The sequence below is a fragment of the Pleurodeles waltl genome, chromosome 3_1, assembly GCF_031143425.1.
Source record: "Pleurodeles waltl isolate 20211129_DDA chromosome 3_1, aPleWal1.hap1.20221129, whole genome shotgun sequence".
In the NCBI taxonomy this organism is placed as follows: Eukaryota; Metazoa; Chordata; class Amphibia; order Caudata; family Salamandridae; genus Pleurodeles; species Pleurodeles waltl.
Window position 1 is genome coordinate 654,862,539 of NC_090440.1, and position 22,561 is coordinate 654,885,099.

At 42.6% G+C, this 22,561-nt stretch overlaps 1 protein-coding gene across 1 annotated transcript in view; it reads left to right on the plus strand.

Annotated features, from left to right (window-relative positions):
* Positions 1 to 1,437: 1,437 nt before the first annotated feature.
* The window catches only part of MRPL23 (mitochondrial ribosomal protein L23), a 65,891-nt gene continuing 44,767 nt past the window's right edge, over positions 1,438 to 22,561 (plus strand). The window contains exon 1 of the mRNA XM_069223181.1: positions 1,438 to 1,581. Coding sequence (XP_069079282.1) covers positions 1,565 to 1,581 — 17 coding nt within the window. The 5' untranslated portion in view covers positions 1,438 to 1,564. The remainder of the gene's footprint in view (positions 1,582 to 22,561) is intronic.

Consider the following 22,561-nt stretch of genomic DNA (forward strand, 5'->3'; position numbering starts at 1 on the left):
AAATTCTACATTGTGTATGCAATGCTATAAAAATTACAGCTCTGAACATGATCTTTGAGAACAGTCCTTCTTCTGAGCAGGATTACATTACTGTGCTCTATATCAGCAGTTCCCAACCTGTGGTTGGCGGACCCCCAGGGGTCCGCAGGCCTAGGATAGTAAAGGCACTTCACCAGCTGGGGCCTCTTGACAGAAATGTATGTTTTTTTTAATATTTATTACTTCCTTTATGCAGCAGTTTTAAAAGCACTACAAAGTTCCTTGTACATCCAACAGCTTTCGAGCACAAATAAAAGCATCAAGATAACTCTAGTGATTAATGAATTTGCTGGAGAGGGATGGGAGTTTTGTCTAGTGGCGGTTTTGGCTCATCTAAGGTAGCGCAGATGGTTAATATGCCTGCAGCAAAGAACGTATATCATGCAAAAAACAGTATTTTATGTGCATAGCACAGTGGGTTACTGCTTTTGTCACAGAGATTTTTTTCTTACTGTGCAGTTCATAAGTTACTATCATAATCTAGCACAGTGAACTATAAACAGCCATCTAAGAGCTGCATACAAACTGCATGGCACAAATTAGAAAGTTATGTTTTTCCCAGTCTTTCATTATACTTATGCTGCTAAAAAAAGGTTTGCGTGAGTAGAAATTCATTTGAATTAGTAAAGTCAACACTAACCACTGTATTATGTTCTGAAACTTGAGTTTGTTCGCCAGACCAAGCACTCTTAGAAAATGCCTACCAGTGTCAACGATGTGAATGCTACACCTAGTAGTCCCCTGTAAAGAGCTCCGACACCCTACAGTGGTATGAGAGGTGCTATAAAACAAAAAAAAATGAATTACATGTGACAGAGAGGCAATGGAGAGATGAGAGGTCCTTATGGTCTTACTCCCTTTCCCCAACACATATTTATGTGAAAAATCTTTCTCAAATCCTATGTGCCTACAAAATAAAAAAATAAATCGCTTGGGAAACGTACAATCTGTCCTGAGGATTCAGCTTTCCTAAATAAAATCAAACACTGAAAAAAGTCAGTCGCTGAGATACAGTGCCAACCATCCCATTAACACTTTTTTTTTTTATGTTTGCATATTTTTTCAATTTAAAATAATTATAACTTTAGTAAGTCGAATATTTATTTAGTGTGTACTTTTTACGAATTTTTGTTTTCATGTTTAAAATTAAAATCGTACACATTGCTTAATGGAGTCCCCGGCTTCTAGTAGTGATTCAGTGGAGGTCCTCAGAAGTCAAAAGGTTGTGAACTGCTCTATATGACGGGCGACATTATGGCAAAACACACTAGTAATACCTGAGACTGTACTATCTGGACTCCGCCTTTACTTCCGCATTTCAGCTGGTGAGGGATATTAAATAAGTTTCTGTTTGTCCTTTGTCTATGTCCATGCCCGAGTCCTTTCTTTGTGTCCACGCCCGGCCGTCCTCTCTCTCTATCCATGTGCGGCGTAGTGTTTTTCTCTGCCTACAGGGTCTCAGGTTCCGGCGTGTTTCAGGTCACAGGTTGACGAAGCCCCAGTGTACTGCGGGACGTTGGAGGTCATGGCACGGCGCGTTCTGTAAGTTCAAACAGGCTCTACAATAAAGCAATCCGGGTCAAGTTGTTTACTGCTCACGGGAGTATGTGCTTAGTATGCTGTGCAAAAATAGTGGCAGCGCCTCGGGCAGAAGACTAGAATACGTTTAAGTAGAACTGCCGATCCCAACATGCGCTTTTTAGCACGGTTACAGTCCGCGCTCGGAACGCCAAAAAGTTATTATGAGGACGGAGAGCCCACAAATAACACGAGGCAATGGCAGAAAATGACTGAGACACGAGGAGCTGTTCAATGACGTGTGTAATTTTATTCCTTTTTGTGCACATTCTACACCACCATAAATAAACTGTGCAACATGGAGGTAAAAGCGGCAAATAAAGCAACCTGGCACGTTTAAATCGTGACAAACTGCACTGTAAAATAGGTTAGGCTTCAGTTTAAGTTGCAGAGCATAATAATGCTAAGTTGGTAAATGCACTTGTTGGAAAAGACATGGTAAGAGGTTTGGATTTTTATATACACCAAATCATTAATATATGTCTGCCGTACAGGGTTATCTTTTCTGTACAGGTCACATATTTCTATTTTATGTGAAGAAGCTTAGTGGGTTAACGCTATGATTGCCTAGACTTCAGAGACAGATTGCAGGTCCTGCATGCATTCTGCAGGACAGCGATGCCCGGCATGACGTGCATCCAATCACAGTTACCCTTTCGCATGTACTGTGAGCAAGACTATTTTTTTCCATAGCTGGTTAGCAAGACAATATGTCCCAGCATGCACATTGAACACATCTGTTGGTGCAATGTTTTCTGTGGGCAGGCCTACAACACCAGTAAGAGCAGTACAACATTGTCACTCTGCATGGGGCTGTAGTGTCCAGCATGGGTTGTGACATAGCTTGTGAGTGGCTCCATGTCCTACGACACTATCAGCCAGTACTTTTTCTATTTTAACAGGCATGAATTGGTATAAATAAAGTTACAATTAGTCACAGCAGTCTGCAGTGCGAGATAAGAAAAGCAACATTTGGCATTGCCGTGGTGGTCTCAGATACCTAGACAGAAGCAGAAAAGTGTTAAATGGTACAGCACAAACTATATATACAGCTCTCACAGGGTGCACTTTCAGATAAACTGAGAACCCAATCTAAAGTACATGTTCAGGCAGTCTACCGTTGTTGATCGGGCATTTAAATTACGGAGGTACACTCAATTCTCTATCATCACAGTTTACAAATGACCTGTGGGAACAATTATCCTGCTGAGTATGCGACTGTTAAGAACTCTAAATTTGCATGATAGAATGCTGGTTATCTTGCAAGAACAGGCTAATTAGGCTTCATATTATGTGATTAAGGGCTAATAATGCAGCACTTTAAGTAATTGTATTTATAAAGCTCTTACTACCCTTAGTGAGGCATTGTAGAACTTTTCAACGAGTAGTACGGTACTCAGGAACCCAAACGTGTATTAGTAGAGTGAAATATAAATTTGGAAGTGGCTGGAGTGGTGAACACGTGAGTTTGTTAGTTGGGTGAATAGGTTAGAAGATGGATAAAGGAGGAAGGAGTTTAGAAATAATTATTTTGGAGTTCATAGTGGTATAAGAGGTTCTAGAGAAGCCAGAGAGCCATTTGGATGAATAGCAGAGGTCTGCATAGAGGATGAAGTGCTTGGAAAGGGTTATTTGGGAGTTAATAGTAGTAAAATAGGTTTTGGATGAGTAAGACAGTGGAGGTAGGGCATATTTTGAAAGAGGAATCTGATGAGTCATGCAATTGTGGTTTGGGGATATTAGTTAACTTTCTTTCCTCTGTAGTGGGAGGAAAATCAATAAATCTGTATATACATAACCACACAAAGTATATATACTAAGAGATTTTTTCCATGATATGTAAAATAATCAGAAGATATAATAAATTGTCCTAGATAAAGTCCTATGTGTACATGCATGGATACATATTTACAAACTCAGGCTTTCCATTTTTTTCTGTAAATTAAGTTGTTTTTTAAAAACATTACTTATTATCTTTTTAATTTAGAATTGTCCTTCAATATTTCATTAGTGATGCATTTACACATACAATTGGTATAATCATATTTACCCATTGTGACAGGTATGGTTTATTATAGGAAAATAAACCTGTAGACATACAGCCATCACTTTATATGTCATTGATGTATTGATCTACGTATATGTAGATCCACTGATAAGGTTATACATATGTACATATATATATTTTAGTTTTCTTTTCATTGATTTTAAATATATTTTTTACTCTTCTATTAGGTATATATGGATACATTGATTATTTCTTTTTCTTACTTTTGATTTGTGTATTTTTTTCGTAAAGTTATGTGTATTGAATAGTTAATATTTACGTATACTTTAAGTATAATCATGTGATGTTGTGATGTGTGATCATAATAGAGACCCATAAGCATGTAGTCAAATACTTGTTCTTTATGTAATGACCTATATGCATTGTAAACATAAATATAATAAATATATATATTTTGAACCTCAAGTAATATATACATTTGTTAAGCATAACTATAAGAAAGTGTGTGTATATATATATATTCTATACATAAAATCAAAGCATATGTTTACAAGCACATGTATATGCAGCATTGGTGTCTTGTGCATATTATTGCTGTATATTTGTATTTCTAATACAGTGGTCATGTAGGGAAGAGCCAGCTCTTGAGTAATCTTCTGAAGAGAAGATGGTTCTCTGTGGTTCTTGTGTTTGAGGGTAATAAATTCCATAGTTTGCTTGGACAGAGAAAATTCGTCCACCCATGTTTTTTCTTGTATGCTGGGATTTTGAGGCGGGGCACAAGTCTGAAGTGGATATTCCTTTGTTGTATGTATTTTATGATTTTCTTGCTAATTGAAACATTGTGCTGTTCTGCATATTGCTTTGTGGGTGGTACAAAGCAGCTTGAAAGTGGATCTTTTGGCAACTGATAACCAATGTTGGGCCCTTAAGGCAGGGGAGCTGTGGGCTTGAGGCTTTATATACATGAGTAATCTGGCAGCAGAGTTTTCCATTTGTTGTAGCCTGTTCATAGTTGATAGAAGTGATCCGTAGTAGAGGCCATTGGCATAATCAGGTTTAGGCAGTACAAGAGAGATAGTAGCTTGGACCTTGTTTTGAAATCCTAGGACAGGGGAAGATGCATCACAGAGTTGTCATAGTAATGAATCTTGATCTTGCTAACTTACCCGCTTGAGCATTCATTGAAAGCTTAGAGTCCATGGTAATTTCTAGGTTTCTTCCTTCCTTGGATGCTTTACAAGGTGGTCCCAGATAGTCAGGCCAGTGGGTCATAATTTTTCCATTCATCACACATGAGTATTTCAGTTTTGGACCCATTCAGTTTGAGATGGCTCCATGTCATCCACTGATCAACAGCTCAGTGGCAGCTGAAGATTTTTAAGTTTCCAGTGTCTTTAGGGCTTTCTAGTTCAAGAAATATGTGTGTAGCTATAGCAGGTGAGCTGAAGTTCATTGATGCCCGTAATGACTTAATGTCGATGTTGAAAAGCATGGGTGAGATGAGAGAGGCTTGAGGGACCCTTGCTTTTATGATGTAGGGTTTGGAGGACTATGGTTGACATTACTTCTGTTTTAAAGGTAGGATGTGATACAGTCGAGCAGTCTCCTCAATGCGGGCTTTGCAGATTCTTATGTTTAGAATGTCATGATCAGCTGTGTCAAAGGCAGGTGAAAGGTCCAAGAGAAGTAGTGCAGCAACCCCATTGTGGTTTGTTGTGCTTTTAAGATCATCCCAGATGGCGATTATAACAGATTCTGTGCCTCTTCCTGGGCAGACCAGGAAAGGTCCATTTGTAATCGGTCTGCAGTTGTTGGAATCATGTGGGTCCAAGTTTGTTTTCTTTAATAATCGATGTATGTAGGCCTTTTTCAATGGAAAAACTCCTTCTGTCAAGAAATGATTGATGATTTTCCAACTGAGGTGGTAGCAAGTTTGTTAAAAAGATGTTCTTGAAGATTTGTGTTGAACAAGGATCAGAGGGGCAGCTGCCTGGCCTGCATGCTTTTTCAGGATCCATAAATTCAGTTTCTGATAGTTGTTTGAAGGAATTCAGAGGCTGGGTTAACCTACCCTTGGGGGATTGTTAGAAAAGAGCTGTTTCTGGTGGTTTTCTTTTGGTTTAAATGAGAATCCATCATGTCTTCTTTGGTTGCGTAATGATTTGGCACTTTGTCACTGAATTCTTGGGCGATAGGATGGTTTCCTTCTGTGCCTATAAGTCAACGAAATTCTGTGACAATTTTATAAAATTCTTCATTTGCACATTTTGCAATCTGAATTCTATTTGAGTATTTTATTATTTTTTAAAATTTTATTTTTTAGCTTTTTTGATATGAAGTTTGTCGTGTGTTGTCTGTTTTGATCCTTGTATGTTGGAGTTTGTTTTATCTTTTATAGTTCTGCATTTGTCTAAATACTAATTCCTGTCACCACAACAGGACTCCCCAAGCCCTCCCTCAATATAGGAGGGTCCCCCTACTGACACCCACCCCAGAACCCTGTACTTATCCCCAACCCCGATTCACGCACACACCATACTTACATATACCCACGCTCACTCATTCACACACACTGCCACGACAAACCCCGCATCCCCGAAATACAGACATTGACACAAGCACATAGACACACAACACCCCCACCCCCCTCCATTCACACACACACACACACACACACACACACACACACGTGCACACCCACCCATTCAGGCACACAGACTCAACACCCCTAACCCCCCCCCCTTGTCGGTCGATCACCTTACTGTTTACAATGTTGTAACACGGTGGGCGGTGTTGTGGTGAAGTGGCGGCGGAGTAAGCTCCACTAGATCGCCGACCACCAGAATAGCTGCTGGCGGCTTCCCCGCCAAATAGTGGTGGAGAGCAGCCAGCAGCCATAATATGGCGGTCTTCAGTTTTCGGCGGTCTACGAAATACACTGCAAAGTCGTTATGAGGTCCTATGTGTTTGTCACCAAGGATGAACAGGTTGGAGTATAGTATCATAAACTTTCAAGCTGTGTCTAGAAATGAGTTTGGGAATGTTCCATTGTTAGGTGGTGATCTGTAAAGATGAAGGAAGTTAAAGGAAAATGTAGGTGTAAGAATGCATCTGATGATGAGGGCCTTCCAACCTTGCATGGAAATGTACCCGCTTTGATGAGATTCATTGTTTACTTTCATATAACAGCTTGTCTGCCTCCTCTTTGGCCTATGCAATTATGTGTGAGAGTTTGATGGTGTGGCGGAACACCTTCATGCAGTACTAGAGCTATGCCATTCCCCCTTGCAAGATTCTGTTATTAAGAGCAAGTCAGAATGTGTGTCTGTGAGTAGTTTGCATTTGTGCTTGTTTTTAGAAATAAGTCATGCATTTGTTAGTAGGCAGTTTATAGATTGTGTTTTGTTGGTTGTATGAATTTGTTTGCTAAAAAGTCAGTGAAATATCATTTGAGCATGCCAAAGGTGGACTATTGGTGAAGTTGGTAACTGTATTGGTATAACAATAGTGTTTATATTGTTATTCTTGTCCAACATGCTTAAAAGGCATTTTGTTGGGTCTGTGTGTGCAGGTAGTGGGCATGGTGGTGGAGTGGGGTGGTAGACTGTGCAGGTGATTTTTTGGTATAGTCTGATTGTGTAATAGACAAGGAGATACAAAGTTGTGACCAGCGGTGTGTTTACGTGCGTTGAAGGTGTATGTGTGTTTGGGCGGGGGTGGAGCATGTGGGTCATATTTTAAGGCGTTAAATGAAAGGCGAGTGGTTGAGTATTGTGTATTGGAGTAATTTCTGATTAGAGTTGTAAATGTTTGAACGTTTGTGTGCAAAGTTAGTTTAGGCTGTAACCTATTGCTACATTGTATTGTTTGTGTGGGCATGAGAGGGGAGCAGTAATAAGTTGTGTGTTGTGTTTGGTTTATGTGGAGTAGTCATATGTAATATTGATGTAGTGAGTTTGTGTATGGGGTTTGGTTCTGAAGTACTGGTGGTGAGGTTATGTGTGTTGGAGGAGGGTGTGTTAGAGGAGATGAACCGGGCTTATGGGTGTTTGTAGTAGATTTATAGCATGAAGAGGTAGTATTTGCAGTGGTGCTTGATGACTATTTGTGTGTTCTTGTTAAAAAGATGAGGGGGTGTTGTTGGAGGATCATATGAGAGGGTTGAGTTAAAAGGGTTGGTGGTGCTGGGACGGGGTCTGTCAGGAGTAAGTAGAGGGTAGAACTGTTTATTCGTATGAAAAGGGAAGGGAGTGTTTGAGGGATTAAGGTTGTCTAATGTGGTTGTGTGCTGTGTTGGTGATGTGTGTTTTTGATAGTGCTATAGTGGTAAAGGGCAGAGTAATGATTTATGTGACTGTAAAGGTGCCATTGTGTGGCAGTAGGTGTTTTGTAATGTTTGTTGAGAGACTAAATTGTGGATTGTGTGTGTGTTTTTTTTTTGGTAAATTAGTAGTGTGCATTTGCTGAGAATGTTTGTTTGTATGTTTAATGGTGTGGATGGGTTATGACGGCAGCTGGTAATGTGGAAAAGGGTAGAATTTCTGGGCCTCGATGCCTGGGCTGGAATGCCCTGAGCCCTAGGTTTAAGTAGTCCTAGTGATCAGGTGACCTTTGGCCAATGGGAACCTAAACCTAGAGCCAATTGGAGCCCTCACCCTATCCATCAATCACAGACCTAGCCCTATGAACCAGTCAGAGACCTAAGCCTTAGTACCATAACAAACCCTAGCAACAAATCAGAGCCCTAACAGCAAGTTAGAACTTAAGCCCTAAGTCCAATAGAAACTTAACCCTGTAAAATCAGAACCCTACCACTGACGACCAATCAGCACCCAACCCATAAGCCCTAGGTCCAATAGAACTACTACCCCTAGGAACCAATCAGAATACAGATGCAACAGCTACTACAAACTTACTTTAAGAACATGTGGCCTTACGCTTAAGGGGCTATACAAGGTGTTAGGGGTGGGCAAAAGCCTGGTCAGGTGCCGTGTGGGCCAATCAGTAAAGCAGAAACTGGTGGCCATCAGGGGAGGCAGCTGCTCCTGAGCTCAGAATCTTCTTGGATACAGCTAGGTTCAACACAGATTTTGCAGCTCCTGTTCAACCATGCAGGTCAGGCCAAAAGTAAAACTACTAAATTTTGCTTGTGGCATTAATGTAGCTCTTATTATTAAGGTTCAACATACACTAATACAGATGGATTCTTATACCGCAAGAAATGCACCATTCTCTTAAGTAAGAAAAATATACATACAGCCAAACCTATTTAAAATATTCCCTATGAATCATTCTGTCATTGAATCACCAGATTACCATTTTGTTAACACTGTTCTGTCTGGCACTCTAGTAAATGTGAATGCCTCATTAAAGAAGTGTATACTGTAAGGGAAGCATCCTTTTCCATAAAGAAACAATCCTCAAGATAAGTATTGTACATTTCAAATTTACCTAATGTGTCTCACCTGGAGGCACTTTAGGAATCACACATCACACTTTAAAGACAGATTGCATTCCTACCAGACTGTCATACGTCACATTGGGGGGCGGGGGGGAGAGGAAAACCGGTACATCAGTGTTCCAAAAATATGGAATCCTAATGGTTGACCCAGGCCCCGAAAATTCTACTCACCCACTCTCCATGGTGAGTCATATTTTATCAGGTTGAGCTATTTTTAGGACCTACTCGACCCTTCTGGCGAGTTGATAGAGAACAGGTGATCTGTTCAGTCAGAAAATGAAGGAAGCCTTTAAATCTTATTCTTGTTACATTTGCACTCTGTTCAGAGACAGATATCAAAAGACAGCTTGTCCTACAATTTAAAATGTTCTAGCATTTGCAACAAGAATTTTCACTTCTATTAAGGACACGGAGGAGAGGATTATGCTTCTCTTTCTATGCTTTATTTTCTCAGCAACCAATAAAGTGAAAGTATTTAAAACACTACACTTCCCAATAAGACCATCATAGTAACATGACCAACCATAGAATTTCTCCCTATAAAATCTGGCGAAATCAAAACACTTCCTCTTTCTTTGCAGAACTAAACACAGTTAATACACTGCATCTGTAACGGCACTCCAGACCAGAACAAGAACTTCAGTCCCATGGAAACAACTTTGGGCAATCCCCAGGACACATCCTATGGAACCAAAAATGGAAAATAATCCATGCGGAGGCATCCGATCGAAACTGGGTCTCCGAGCAAGTCTAAGAGAAGCAGACATATTTATTTGTCGTATTGTCTTAGGAATAAGAATAAATTAAAAATACAAGCCATGAACCTTGCCTTGGGCTATAAAATAATGACTGAAAAACTACCAGTGAATCAATCAGAGAAGGAACAATACAAGAAACAGAAACAATATTTACCAATTGATTGTATAAAAAAGAAGGGTTGGATAATCCTCGCCTCCATGTCCTTAATAAAAGTGAAAATTCTTGTTGCGAATGCTGAAAAATGCAACAGTCTGTCAGGACCGGAGTCTCCGATTGTGTTTAAAGCTGTCCCCATCACCACAGAGGACACATCAATTATAGGTTTATAATAAAAAGTTTTAAAAGTAGACTCTGAAGACCAATCAGGTGCCTTCAAAATGTTCTCTAGACGAGCCCCCAGGTAAGAAGGCTTTGATACGATTGCACCTCTAGCAGAGTGAGTTCCAAATTTGGAAACATCTATACCTGCTTCTGATAAAAGCCATTTCACCTATCTTGCTAACCTAGCAGAGGAAAGAGGACGATATGGCTTATGCAGCACTATTAATAATTGACGCTGCATGTTCACTCGGAATTCGGCCAAACTTACCTCATAAGCCTTCAAGGATTGAACAGCACAAAGGTTAGGGGTTATCCCAATAGGCCGGGTAAGATAGTAACCTGATATTACACTTTGTCCTTTGGGATACAACACAATAAGCTTCTTCCGGGGTAAACCGGTGCCCTGTCAAATCCAGAGCCCTCACGTCTGAAATTCTTTTACATGAAATAAGACATGGCAACATAGTCAACTTGGCAGACAGTTGTTTCCTGGATGGATACATATTGCTTGGCCAAGGTTCTTAAAATCTAAGGGCCACGTTAATGTCACACAAGTCTAAATATTTGGGAAGAGGAGGATTCAGCATCCTAATCCCCTGTATCAGTTTACATTCAATGGGCAGTTTTCCATCTATAAATGAGTGACTGGCAGAAATTCTTAATTAACGTGTAGACCATCTCTGCCACTGCCAAGAAGTAAAGAAAATTCAGGATCATGGTGTAATCTGTGTTTAAAGGGATTTGGACCCCAAGTACTGCACCAGGCACAGCAGTGTCTTCAGGCTGAAGTATATGTTTTGTGTTTATCTGAGGCCCATGCTAGGTTATTGTGGTCCTGAGCCTCTCGAAAGGCCTGGGAGACTCCATCTTTTCCTGAAAGCTGCCAGGCTGCTAGTGACAAATGCAAAAAGAATAGTTGATGGACGGAATGTAGAACAAATCAAACTTTCACCCTCAGTCACAGATCTGGGTTTAATGACCGGGCCCTTGGTACTAGGGGTACCTTTTACAAGGTCCTTAACTTTGTGCCAATTGTGGAAGCAAAGGTACAGTTTTAGGGAAAGAACACTGGTGCTGGGGCCTGGCTAGCTGGGTCCTAGCTGAGTTCCAATCAAAGCTGGCATCAACACTAGGCAAAAAGTGGGGGGTGCCCATGCCAACAGCGGCATTTTTCTACAGAGCGGTTTAGGGGTATCACCCCTCTTGTGCCAGGCTAGCTTGAATCTGGTGGCATAGTGAACACGGGACCCAAGTCTGGGCATACTCTTCCCATTTGGGGCAAAAAAATGCAAAAAGAACAGTTGATGGACGGAATGTATACCAAATCAAGTCACAGATCTGGGTTTAATCCATCAGTTTTTTTTTTTTGCTCACCATGCCATTCCAGATTTGGCCCAGCCATATGCAAATCAGTCTTGACCCTGTTCCCTTTGGGAACAGTCCAGCCCGAACTGCCAGGCCAGGTCCTCTCTAATTTGGAATAAGTTGAGACAAATTTGGACAATTTCTTTTAGAAAGGTGTTCCAAATAAGAGACCCTGTGCCACTCTGCCTGACTCTGAAGAGGCTAGGTCTGCAAGTTTGTAATCTAATTTCATTAATATGGATCGGCAGCGTTCGTTAGAAATAGCGCAGTTGGTATTACCCAATTGACATATGGCCTGTTGGGCCCAGCCGACCAGGAGCTCAGCATCTATAGGTAAGTTTGACTCTTTGGAGAGATAGGCCATCTCTAGTATCTATGTCAGCGGGCCTGTCATATCTAAATGTTTATCCTGGCATGATTTTCATGCCCTATCCAGGTCCTTCTTCAGATCCTTTGTACATTTCTTGAGGTACGTCACCATGATAGGGTCCACCTCAGGGGTGTCCGCTACCTTGTGAGCCCGCTCTGATGTAGGACACTCAGAACGGAGACGAGCCCGTACCTCATTATCGAAATCTTGTCGTGTGTGATTCTCAACATAGTCTGCTGCCTCTGGAGGGGGAACCCGTGCAGTAGATCTGGGAATGCTTAATGTCTCCCGGCTCAAAAGTCAGGAGGTTGGGCTGCTTGCTAGTGGCTGTGGCGTGCGACTTAGCTTTGCGCTTGTGTGGGCCCTGGATGTCTTCCTGAGAACAACTTCGAGAGGATACCGAATCAGTCATCTGATATGGTGTCTGTACGAAAGCCAGATGGGATACTGTATGTATGCTCATTAGCATGGGAGGCAGCCAGACATTCAAACGCCTTTGAATGGAGCTCCTTACTTTGTTTGCTCTTGGCTGTGCCATCACTTTTATCAATCATCCCTGACGTGGCGGGAGAGGGGGAATAGCCCGTCCTGCTGCTGGGCGAAACCATAGAGTTATTGCTTCGGAGGAGCAATAACCTTTACGAGGGGCTCCTTAACCTTCTGGCTTACACCTGTGTCAAAGGCTTGGACTAAATTATGTTCAAAGAACCTGGACTGTCCTTCTTCATAATAGTAACTCTCCTCACTTCCTTGGTATTGATCAAACATTATGCAGGCTCAAAGAAGTACTTGGGAGAAAACTGAAATAAATGGCCCAGCAGGAACCAATACATGCATATTATAGCCCCAGGAGGGGCATCAAGGTGGAGTAAGTGGGCACCAAAGCAGTGGATCACACCCCAGCACAGGTCAATACAAATGTCTTTAGAAGGTGGAGGTGAGGACTTTTGGAAAAACACTGTGGGCAATACCTCTGATATAATTTTACTATCCTGGGGAACTCAGTTGAGCCAGGGCATCAGTGGGAGCAATATTGCCTCTAGGACACTTAATTGCACACTCAGTGCGCTTCTCTGGAGTGCAAAGACCCACGAAGCGAAGCTCATTGAGACGCACATGTGTGTCGCGTCTCGATGGTCGGCAATAGAAAGAGGACTGCGCGGCCAAAGGCCGCCTAGTCCTCGCTCCCCAATACTCCCGCTCCACCTTAAATAAATCACAGCATCACGCTGCTTTGCTTGGAGGGTGTCAACCGCTCCAACAATACCTTTATCTCAATCAAGGAGGAAAGTTAGAAATAAAATTCACACTGAAAATTACCCCTATCGGGTCAGCCGCTAGCTGTAACTACTGCGACTGTCCGACGCTAGCGCGCCACCGAACGCACACAGAACTGCAATAAATATATCATAATATCAACATTATTGTAAAACGCAGGAATTAAGAAGTGTACTTAACTGGCTGTGGAGCAGCAAAGAAAGAGGAAGTGTTTTGATGTTGCCATTTTTTATAGGGTTTGCATGTGACTGTGGTGGTTTTACTGGGAAGTGTAGTGTTTTAAATAATTTCACTTTATTGGGTGCTGAGAAAATAAAGCATAGAGAGAGAAGCATAATCAGAGCCTCCGGTCCTGACATAGAATTAATTTTCCTTCTGACTGCAAGGTTCCAGGATTTTGTCTAACACACATTTACATAGCTAAGTCAACTGTACAAACATTTAAAAATATTACAGTAGTTTTGAAAGCCCATTGTTTGTACTTCTCTGTGATATAAAAATCATTTCAATTGGATGAAAACAAATCAGAACACTTTGCTTGGTGATGAGCAAAGAATAAATGTTTTCTGAGACCTGATTTTCACAGATTTTTTAAATACATTATATAGTTTTATTAGTAACACTGCAAGTTAGTGGGAAGGTTTTTGGACATTTCATAGACATTTTCTCTCTTTAAATGAGTGTGCGACCATGTCATGCTTTAGTAATATATTTATTAAAAATGAGTGTGTAAACATAAACCTAGAAACACTCCTGCCCTGGTAGCAATGCTATTAGTACACTAAGAGGCAAGTAATGGATCGTGTGTCCTATATGGGAGCTAGATTATTATTTTTATACATGGAGCAAACATTTAGTCTATTTAATCAAACAAAGAAGTTTTTTGTACAGCAGAACTGCTGAGGTCACATATATGAAGGTACACTTATATGAGAATGAATAAAAATGTGACTGTAAAGTGAGATATTTGCCTAGGGTCACACAATTGAGACCATTTACGGGTCATGTACATTACAGTTATGGTCAAGTAGATTATTCAGTTTACTCGGTCAGCAGCTCTAGTAACATTTGTATGATTTTTTTTTCGAGGCCTGTTGACCTGAAAACTAGCTACTACTGAGTGTATCTCTCAACCTGCTACGTTACTTAAAAACTGAGGAAGGATGCTGGACTTTGTGAAAACAATGAGCCTGTGGCCTCGCTTAGGTTAAATCTGAGGGAGGCTTTCGTCAGCACTAAAATGTAAGAGCTACTCAGAAGACACATGTATGAAGGCCTCCTTGGGGCAGGTGAAAAAGATACAACTCCTGGCTTGTGTGCCCCTTTCCTTGCTGAATTTGAATTTACACATTCACTTCCTCCCAAGATCTTCACACCTGCCTGACGTCCAGCAGCCAAAGCATTGTCCTTTACTTCATTACTTGTCTCGGCAGTCCAGTGGTCTTGTGATTGTACTCCATTTATTACCTAAAAAGTCACTTTGAACTTGATAATCCTGGAGACATGTCTTGTTGAGTGCACTACCATCACTCTTGCTAAACAGCTAAAGCTGTGCAGTTACTTGATTGTCAACCTCATGGGTTCTACATCTTTGCCAGTGCAAGCATTGCACCTGGCTTCCCTATACTCATGTTTGACCTTCTGTCCACACCTAGTTCTAGTTCATTATTTTTGACACATACCGATTAGCTGTATGTACTCATGGGTTCCTTAGGGGGCAATGGGGGCTGCTGACTTTTAAAAGTGGTGGGTTGTAATCCCTGGCTCAATTTTCAATTAGCTTTTTCTTGAAGGGTTTTCTCACACGTTCTTGAACTAAGGTTACCGTCTCCCTTGGACTCACTCAGTCTCAATCTCACTAATTCATGACATCTAACTCTTCCTACTCTGACCCACTGTATCTCCCTCTCATGCTCACTCGTCCTAAATTACTCAATCTTACTGTGTCTCACACAAAGTAACACTCAAACTCAGTCATTCTCCCTGGCTCACTCACATTAATTTTCACACATACTCGTCCTTACTGTCATTTGTTCTCACTTATTCTGACTCACTGCTTCACTGTCTCGCTCTCACTTTAAATCACACACAGTCCCACAGAAATGCTCACTGTGCTGGAATTTCACTAACTCTGAACAGTATCCCTGATGGCTGTCAGCAATCAATGTCACTAGCTGCCTCAGTTTCTTGCTGGACCCGAAGTGGATCTGCATTGTATTTATTATATCAAGGCTGAATAATAATTCACTCTTGCAAAAATAAAAATGGGTCACAAAACAAGGAGGGTGTAGTGTAGCTATGAAGCCCATAAGGAGAGCCGCCACTGGACCAGGGACATCTATCCATCCGCTCGATCATCCATCCTTTGACTTATCCATCCCCCTTTCATCTATTCATTTATCTATCATTTTAATAATCTATCCACCCTTTCTCTCATTCGTCCACCCTTTTGCTCCATCCATCCTTTCACTCCATCCATCATCCTCCCTTTGGCTCATCCATCTAGCCACCATTTCACTCAGCCATCCATCTTTACACCCATCCATCCTTTTCCATCCTTTCACTCATCCATCTATTCATCTATCCATCATTTCACCCTTTAACTCATCCATCCTTTCATCTTCACCCCCGTCCACACTGCCTTTCACTCGTCCATCCATTGATTTACTCATCATCTTTAAATACTTCTTTTCACTCATCCATCCTTTCGTGCATCATCCATATGTTCACTTCATCCACTCATCCATCCATTTATCCATCCAATCATTCATACTTTCACATTTTTCCATCCATCCTTTCTCTCATTATCCATTTTCCTTCTTTTCACTCCTCCATCCAGTCACCCTTTAACCTATCCATCCATTTACCCTTCCACTCATTCAGCTATCCTTTCACCTATCCTTTCACCTATTCTTCCATCCATTAATCCAGCCTTTCACTCCTCCATCCATATTCACCCTTTTATCCACCCACCCATCCTCCCTCCCTTTCATTCAGACACCCTCTCTCCCTTTCACTGTTCCATTCTTACATCCATTCTTCATCTCAATCATCTATGCATCTATCCATCCCCCATTTTATCCATCCACCCATCCTTTTTCTCTCCCTCACCATCCCAATTTAATTATGAGCCTTTGTCTGTGGAGCTGCAGACAGAAGAGGCCCATCAAGAACCCCACTAGATGTAGCTGCTAATGCAGGGAGGGAGGTGGATTAGAGGGGTGTTAAGGCACACTCAGTTCTCAGCTCAATAACGTTTTTAGGTCGAGCCTAGTCAGCATGCGTGCGCTGTCTCTCAACGTGCTGTAATCTGCTTCTGTGGTCTTTCACCATGCCCATCACTTTAATTCGTTCCTTGTCCTGCCTTTCAAAACCTCCCTTGGTTTATTAGGTAAATGCTTTACGTTTGTCCTGCCTTGAGGCTGTTTTGTTACCACTCTGGAGACTGACCTCGACCGGAAGATTGGAGCGCTTTACATGAGCACCGGTCATATTTGCAGCCCCATTCCTAAATTCTTCCCAAGCTTAGCAGTTGAAAAATATACAAACGGGCACCTTTTAAATAGATAAAACACAAGGGAAACCCTCAACGCAGTTCTCTGCACAGCGAGAGAGGCAATACTACAATACTCACGGCACTCTGGTAACTCGCCCCATAATGCTTTGTGGGGCATTCCTTTTAGAACAGATTTTTGCCCATAACTCAGCCTGTGGCTGTTCTAGGAAAATAGGACCGCCACCAAAACGTACAGCACAATCTGGTCTTTCTGTCAAGCTCATCTTCTGGGCCCCCACTCTAGGCTGGGGGGTTGGGGAGTCAAAATCATAACTGTCCAACGATTCAATGTCTTTTTAATCTCTCTCATGGCTGGAGCTTTTGCTTTACAGCTGGGAGTAGTTTGTGTTCTAAGGACCTTGTTTGTAATAGTATTCTAGCAGGTCTGCTGTGCCTGAAAATGTGTGATGCACTATGACCTCTGGGGGCTGAAAATGTGGTTACACTGCAGTGCTCTCTTCTCTTCATGTGGCTATGCCCTCTAGGAGCTGACTATATGGTTACATGACTGTTTCTTCAAATTATATTTTTTATTGTGGTGCCCTATAGGGGATGCTCTGACCATTATAGTCTAATGCCAAGTGTATAAAGGAATGCTCAGACACAGTTTGTTTCTGATAAAGGTTTAATGTGCTGCATGGCTAAATACTTATGAAGTCCCAAAGGCGAGACCTGTTGGCTATGCCAATGCTCGTTTTCAAAGTGAAAGTAAATGCAGTACTAAACACGCCTTACTGCAAGGAGAGCAGCCCCCTGCACCCCTCCTACAGCCTGCTCCTCTGTCATAATCAAATTGTTGGCACCCACTCCCTCCTTGTCCTCATCAGCCTTCTCCACCCCCAGCCATTGAAGTGAATGGAGTTGTTCATGTCCTCCCAGGGCTACTGTTTATGTGCCTGTAGGAAACTGGCCCCTTGTTTGCAGTACCCCCCACTTTTTGCCTGATATTTGATGCTAACTTGACTGAGTGTGTGCTGGTATCCTGCTAATCAGGCCCTAGCACCTGTGTTCTTTCCCTAAAACTGTACCATTGTTCCACAATTGGCACACCCCTAGCCCACAGCTAAGTCCCTTCTAAAAGGTACCAGTGGTACCCTGGGCCCGTGTGAGTAGGGAGGGTCCCCAAGGGCTGCAGAATATATTGTGCCACCCTAAGTGACCCCTTACCCAACACATCCACACAGCCAATGCAGCTTGTGTGTGCAGCTGTGGAGAAAAAGGTAAAGTCGATATAGCATCCCCCTCAAGGTGCCATGCCCACAAACCACTGCCTGTGGCCTAGGTAAGTCACCCCTCTAGCAGGCCTTACAGCCCTAAGGCAGGGTGCACTATCCCACATGTGAGGGCATAGCTGCATGAGCAATATGCCCCTACAGTGTCTAAATCCGTTCTTACACTTTTTAAGGGCAGGGTGGCCATATTAGATACATGAGATGGGAGTTTGTCATCACGAACTCCACAGCTCCATGATGGCTACACTGAAGTCTGAGAAGTTTGGTATAGAAATCCTCAGCACAATAAACCCACACTGATGCCAGTGTTCGATTTATTGCAAAATGCACACAGAGGACATCTTGGAGATGCCCCTGTATTTTACCCAACTGTCTAGTGTAGGGCTGACAGGTCTGTGCCAGCCTGCCACTAGCAGACAAATTGCTGACCCCATGGGGTGAGGGCCTTTGTGCTCTCTTCGGCCAGAAACAAACCTGCTCTGGGTGGAGGTGCTTCACACCGCCCCCCCTGCAGGAACTGTTGCACTTGGGGGTGAGCCTCAAAGGCTCAGGCCTCATTTTACAGTGCCCCAGGGCACTCCAGCTAATTGAGGTATCCCCTCCCCCCCCCCCCCCCCCCCCCCCCCTTAGACAAAGCCCCACTTTTTGGCTGCAAGTCTGGTGGGAAACCTATGAAAAACAAGGAGGAGTGTCCACTTCATCTGGGACCACCGCTAAGTTGTCCAGAGCTGAAGTGACCCCCTCCCTGCAGAATCCTCCATCTTGGTTTCGGGGACAGGGACCAGTGGTGTTAGGTTTTGTCCCCCTCTCCAAAGTTTGTAGACATCCTGAGGGTGTAGTCACCCTCAGGGACAGTAGCCATTGGCTATTGCCCCCTGATGCCAGTAACGCCTCATAATCCAGGATTTAAGGGCCTCCGTGAACCCAGCTCACCAGATTCTTGGCAACCTCAAAAAGAAGAAAGGACTGCTAAGCTGACCCCTATCAGAGAAGACTGAAACCACCAACTGACTTGGCCCAATCCCTACAGGTCTGTCTTCAGCTTCTTTTTGTACCAGAGCTTCAGAAGACGCATCCTGCAGGACCAGCGACCTCTTAAAAGCCTCAAGAGGCCTGCCTGCACCGACAGGGCCAATATCTCCTATGGACAATGGCCCTGTCCAAAAGAAACTCCAACAAAGGACTCCAGAACCACCCCAGATACGCGTGTCCTGCCTACTCTGCACCTGATACCCACGGTCCGTGTCCAGGTGGCCCAGCTGACTAGAGTTGGTCCCCAGGCGATTCTGATCTAGTGCCCAACCTGGGTTGACCCCTATTGTCCAACACAATGATGCCTGCAGCCTAAATCCAGGTGACCCCCCCCCCTTACTGTGAGAGAACCGGAAGAAGATACCCGAAGCCCAGAAGTACCACTGTACCCACAGAACCCTGTCCTTGGAGAATCCGGCAACTGATCCACCGTCATCTAGCAGGTGGCCCTCCTCCTTGTCCAGCCTTTGGTTTTCTGGAATCAACCCTCTGGACTTAGCCTGCAGCATCATTGTGACTTCTCTACTGAGAAGCATTGGGAGCTCGATGCTGTGTGTTTGCACCCTCCACCCGGCTGCCCCTGTGGCCACTGAGGGTGTGTTTGGTGGTGACCTGTGACCCCCCCCCCCCCCCAAACGATGCGCACCTAAACCTCCCAAACCATCCTCCCAGTCCCCCCCCCCCCCCTCCCCCCTCCCAGGTCTGCCCTCCGAAGATGCATGCAGGCCTGATTCCGGGTGCCCCCAGCCTCAATAGGAGCCCATGTTAAATCTAGCTCAACTTTGACCTCTGCACCCGGCAAGCCCCGTTTTGCTGGTGGTGGGTGTTTGGGGTTGACTTGAACCCCACCCTGTGGACATCCTAACCCCCGGAGACTGGAACTGTAAGTCTTGTACTTACCTTTAAAATGTGCTAACTTTTTTTTCCCCCTAGACCTGTTACTGAAAATTGCACTGTCAACTTTTAAAACAAATATTTGCCAAATTGAAACAAAGTGGTGTTGATACATATGTCTGATACTTTCTTACAAATGTGCTTACCTGCAAACTGAATCTTGTGGCTCTAGAAATAAAGTAACAACATATATTTTTGCTATATAAAAACCATTGACCTGGAGTTAGTCATTGAGTATGTGCTTCCTTTATTGCCTATGTGTGTACAACAAATGCTTTGCACTACCCCCGGATATGCCCAACTGCTCCACCACACTATTGCAAAAGAGAGCATTAGTATTATCTACTTTAACCTCTTTAAGCCTCTGGGCAACCCCTGGACTCTGTTCACACTATATCTCATTTTGATGTTGTATGTACAGAGCTAGCTTCCTACAGCACCCCAAAAGCAACCGGATCAATTGCATTCTCATTCAGCTCTCTGTCTCCTATGATGTCACTGCTGTAGTTTGTGCCTGCACGTCAAACAAAGCCTCGCCCGGCTGGCACTTGAGCAGTAGGACATCTGCAAAATTCACTGGAGTTCACCCAAGAGATTCATCACACTGTCTCGGAGCATTAATTTATTTTCAGCTGTTCTATGTATTTTTCCCTGTTCTTGTCACACCTGAGGATGGCAGGGCAATGCCCCTCCTGCCCTTTAACACCAGTCGCCCCTGCTATTGGGTATATTGTGAATCAGGCTACCCATAGTACAAAAGGATAATTTTCCTCCCTTGCTTGCATACCTGTCAATAAATCTGTCTTGATGATGACTGTCATGCAACAGCAGCAAAGGTGCTAGTAGTTGTCACCCAGTATGTAATGTTGGTGAAATAAAGCTGCCATTCCCTTCCTATGTAGTGCATATGACTGAAAAATAGTTTTAGCATCCAAAATCAGATTCACTTGTCACGTATGCTCTTTTACTGTGCCCCGCCGCCAATCAAACTGCTAACAAACTTTGCAGCAAAAAATTATTATACAAAAGAGGAAATTGCGAAACATTTTAATCAGCCATAGATCGATCCTTTATTTATAAATTAGAAATACATCAGTGCGAAAGCCTTTTTTTAACATCAGCCTGTATTTACCAATTTTTTTTTTTTTTTTTTAACAATCTTTCTCAGTATAACCCATAGGCTATCTCACACACACCACTGCTAACACGTTTTCCACTTAATCGAGGCTTCCATTAGCAATTCACTTTTGTTAAAAAGGAAAAAAAAAAAAATTAAATCTAAAACATTTGGTTTCATAGCAAAGAAAATTACACAATAGCCAGAACAGTAGGCATCACATAAATCTGATGGGTAACGTATTGTCGGTGGATACTATATTTTTCACCTTAGGGCAATCGTCTATGTAGGAGTTTACATCATACTTCAACTTTGACACGTAAACTGACAGTGTTTTAAAAAACGCTGTTTTTTCTCCCAAGTGGGAATACCAGCCCCCTCACTGCTGGTGGAGTTAATTATTTCCCTTAACACCAAATTGTTTAGAATGTTTTGGGCACCCCTTTGCTCTATACGCCACCTCCTCTGCATGCATACACCATTCCACATTTAGATGCACTGACAAAATAATAGTCAAATGATAGTATTAGACTAAAAACAAAAAGAGCTTAATAATCATCTGTGCATTAGTTGTCACTGTCTTTTCGAGAACCTGGCGAAAATATAGAAGAACCCTTTTTTCCTTTAGCGTCCACTTACATTGCTCAGAAAACTCCTTCTGAAATGTGGAGGGCCCGCTTAATGTCCATCATTGGATCGACTACTCTCCTGGATTATTCATTTCCACCTTTTAGTGCACTCTTAAGAAATGTATTGGCATGTTTTGACCTCGCTTGTTGGAGTGTAGTTCTTTCATGAGGTCTTTGTCAGGACTAAAACAGATAAATATGAAGACGTGTTGAATAAATGTTACTGAAGAAAACAAAATCTGCAATGATCCTCTTACTCTAAAGACAAAATGATAGCCTACTGGTAAATATTTCCATTTAATTGATAGTTAATCAGGTACGTTTAAAAAGCAGTAAAATAGTTGTAGGATCTGGTGCCCCTACTGGAGTGATATTGTCATGAATTATGTTAAATGCATATAGATATATACATGCCCTCCTATGTTTGTGCTAGACCCTGGCATAAGCTTTTTCTTTACCAGTAGCGTTTCTGTGTCGCGAGTCTCTTCACAAACAGTACTGAAAAAACTGGCCTCAGAACTTTAAATGTGTTGAAAAATCTGTGAGTTTCTTTGTGGAGAGGCCACAAAACCATAGATAGAAAGTAGAAGGGAAGGACGGCTAGCTCGGGTGTCATCAGCAACAGATACTTTGCAAGCACCAGTAGTACTCAGTGCTTTAAGTGGGCCGGTACTGTCCGGTACAGACTACCTGCACTTCTTTTTTTCCATTTCAAGCACCAGTAGTACTCATTCAGACTTCTAGTGTCTGGTCGATCTGTGGCCATAAAAGAATGAACAGATTCCTAGAGGCAAGTATGTCATTTACTGTTTGACAGCCTGTAGGCCAAAAGCAGAATATCTCCAACCACAATCACGAACCTACCATGGCAGGTGGTGAGGACAGACTGCCTGGCTTTCAGGAGGAAAACTGTACTGCT